Raw genomic sequence first — 3,008 nt, forward strand, 5'->3', positions numbered from 1 at the left:
CCCCCCCCCCGGTGTCGACGCCCCTGGATATTTGGGTACCAAGGTTGGTGCAGGTTAGACCAGGTTAGCGCAGGATCCCTACTTACACTTGACCCCGGCGCGTTCCCCACTTACCCGTGCCGATGACGTTGCCCAGCGCGTTGCGCAGCGCGCCCGAGATGGCGTCGTTGGCGAGCGAGTCCAGGCAGGCGGAAAGGGCGCAGGCGCAGGCCGCCGTGCCGATCAGGTACTCCAGCACCATGTTCCAGCCGATGACGAACGCGATCAGCTCGCCCACCGTCACGTACGAGTACATGTAGGCGCTGCCCGTCGTGTGCGGCACCCGCACGCCGAACTCGGCGTAGCACGCGCCTGCGAGACAGCGAGAGAGAAATACAGATAAAGATTGGCACAAAGCATTAGTCCCCATGCTATTCACGCCACGTCATCATACCCCGCGCAGAGTTCGACTCTCGCTCGATACAAAAGGATTTTTTGGAGGATTCTTTTTGTTAATACGTGCACGGAATAAAAAACGACACGTCATGTGTGCGCGCGTTTTTCGCTATTTTGCTTTTCTCTTCAGTGTCACGGGCTTGGTCGAGTTCTTCTTTTTTAGCCTCATCCGGCTTTGCCTCGCCCCATGTACTTTGTCTTCTTCCAGAGAACTGAAAACAAACATTATAAAGTTGGGAAGTACAGGGTGAGTGGACCAGCATCGTGTATAGATGCATCCGAACTCACTCCACCGACAGCAGTAGTGGTCGACATTCTGTGTGCATACTATAGATCGAGATGTGGCTAAGTTTTGGTCCCGGGCTGCGGGTTCGAATGCGGGCGAAAACTGCTTTCAGAGTTGGTTGCGGGGAGCTCGGTAGGGTTTGGACTATCTCTTTCAGAGTTGTGACAGCAGGGCCCTTTCTAACGCACGTCGGCGTCGGCTGGTTTCCTGTCGCATGAGTGGGAGCGAACTGACTCTTTGAAGCAGCTCCGACGGGTAGTAGTTGGTCGCCTGAAACACGACATTGGACATTGAATCCTGGAATCCTGGATCCCTCCATAAATACTCGCCAGCAGTTTGATGGGCATTTACACTCTTAATGGAAAAGAACATTAAATTTGTTGTCCAGCAAAGCAGATGCACATCTCAATCAAATGCAAATTAGTCTATAAAATGGTACAACTTATTGTACCCCATTCAATTACAAAATAACTGTTTTTGTCAACCACGAAAATTGCCATGGGAGCCGGCGGGAGCAACGTAGTAGAAAGCATGTTATTTGAACGGCAGCGGCAGCGGAATACTCTGGTGCATTTCATCAATTTCGTCAAATTTCTTTCCCCCCGCGCCGGGCGCCGGGGTGGGGTATCGCATCGCAGCCCTGGCCGTGCCACAGGCCCCATCACACGGGCCGCCGCGCTCCGACCCTCCATTTGAATTTATGGAACGGCGCGTCGATCGTTCGTCGTGCACATACCCTCAATAGGCGGGGCGGGGCGCGGCGCGGCGCGGAGCCCCAGCACCTCCTCGACGACGAACACCATACCAGCCCCGCCCGACACGAACGAACGGCGACGACCCCCACAACTTTTTTCATTTCTCGTGTCATCGCCCAGTTCGTCGCTCGCAGTTCGAGTGGGCTTGTGCGCGGCCGCCCCCGCCGCAGGGCCGAATGTCGTCTTGAAGTGCGGCGGTGGTGGATATCAGCTCAGAGACCAAAGGCAAAGGCGGGGGCGGCTGCGGCTGCGGATCGGCGGCGCCAAGTCCTCCAAACAACTGTCGAGGGCCTTATTTTCTCATTACACTGAAGGGGGTTCTTGGGGCCGGGCGGCGGCGCGGCTTGCGCGGCTCCGCTCGCTCCCAGCGGGCCGGACCCTCCACAAATAATAACCCGGAGCGGAGCCGAGGCCGAGGCGGGTCCCCGGGTGATTCCGGGTGATTCCGGATGATTCGATTTCCGGCTGGCTGGTCGTGGCGTAACGCTGCCGGGCCTCGCTGCGAGTAGGCGGGCCCGGGCCTTTGTTGGAAGGGGAGGGGGCGGGGGGCACACCAGGCAAGGGGAGTTGCCGGCTCACTTGACCTACCGACGGGCACCCTCCTATGGCGTCTCCCTCTTTGTGCGGAGTGCGAAATTATACTCGCCTCGCTAAGAGGAAAAATGGCCCTATACGGGCAAATGATGTATTGCAAGCTCACAAAATATTTTTAAATGCTATTATTGCTGAGAACGAGGCCCGCGGGCCTTTGGGCGACAAACCGGCGTGTACACTGCTCTAACAACTATTGCGCCGTGCGGGCACGGGGAAAACTGGAAAGAAGACCCGGAAATGCGAGCAGGTGCGATTCGAAAGCGAGGAGGAAAAGAACGGTTTCTTCGATTGGAATACTCGATTGCACAGTAACCCGGAAGAGTGAGTTACCGCGTCGAGACCAATTTACTCTACAAGAATCCAAACGGCTACCCCCTGTAAGGTCGCGGACGCACTGGAAACCCAAGTGTGTACATAGTACACTCTTCCTTGTGTGTACTTGGAAGCACACACAAAGGAAGTGTGTGTATAGCATGGCACACACTGGCACACACTTCTTAGTGTGAGCGCCACGTAGCGTAGCGCTAAGTACACACTTCCTAGAGTGTGCCATGTCAAGTACACACAAGGAAAGGTGTAATGTGTACACACTTGTTTACAGTGCGTCTGACATGTAAAATAATAAATAAGTCACTCACCCGAGAAGATGGAGGCGACCGCGGCGATGATGAAGCTGATGACGACGCCTGGCCCTGCGATCTTGCGCGCCACCATGCCGGCCACCAGGTACATGCCGGTGCCCACGCACGACCCCACGCCCAGCGAGGTCAGGTCCAGGGTCGTCAGGCATTTCTGCGACAGGAAGAGAGAAGAGGATCATCATTAAAGCGGAGGCCGTCAGCCGCGCGCTGCCGTTGCCAGCCCGGGCCCGGGGCATGTTTATTGAAAACCCATACATTCTCCGGGCTGCCCCGCCCCGCCCCCACCCCGCCCCTGCC

General features: G+C 56.6%; 1 protein-coding gene across 1 annotated transcript in view; it reads right to left on the reverse strand.

Moving 5' to 3' along the window:
• The window catches only part of LOC127750301 (probable cationic amino acid transporter), a 53,814-nt gene that overhangs the window by 11,566 nt on the left and 39,240 nt on the right, over positions 1 to 3,008 (reverse strand). Inside the window, exons 2-3 of the mRNA XM_052271575.1 lie at positions 2,709 to 2,862; positions 115 to 351 (exon numbers count right to left, since the gene is read on the reverse strand). Of these exons, the coding sequence (XP_052127535.1) occupies positions 115 to 351; positions 2,709 to 2,862 (391 nt within the window). The remainder of the gene's footprint in view (positions 1 to 114; positions 352 to 2,708; positions 2,863 to 3,008) is intronic.

This window comes from Frankliniella occidentalis, unplaced genomic scaffold (assembly GCF_000697945.3).
Source record: "Frankliniella occidentalis isolate FOCC.00 unplaced genomic scaffold, Focc_3.1 Scaffold6, whole genome shotgun sequence".
NCBI lineage: Eukaryota > Metazoa > Arthropoda > Insecta > Thysanoptera > Thripidae > Frankliniella > Frankliniella occidentalis.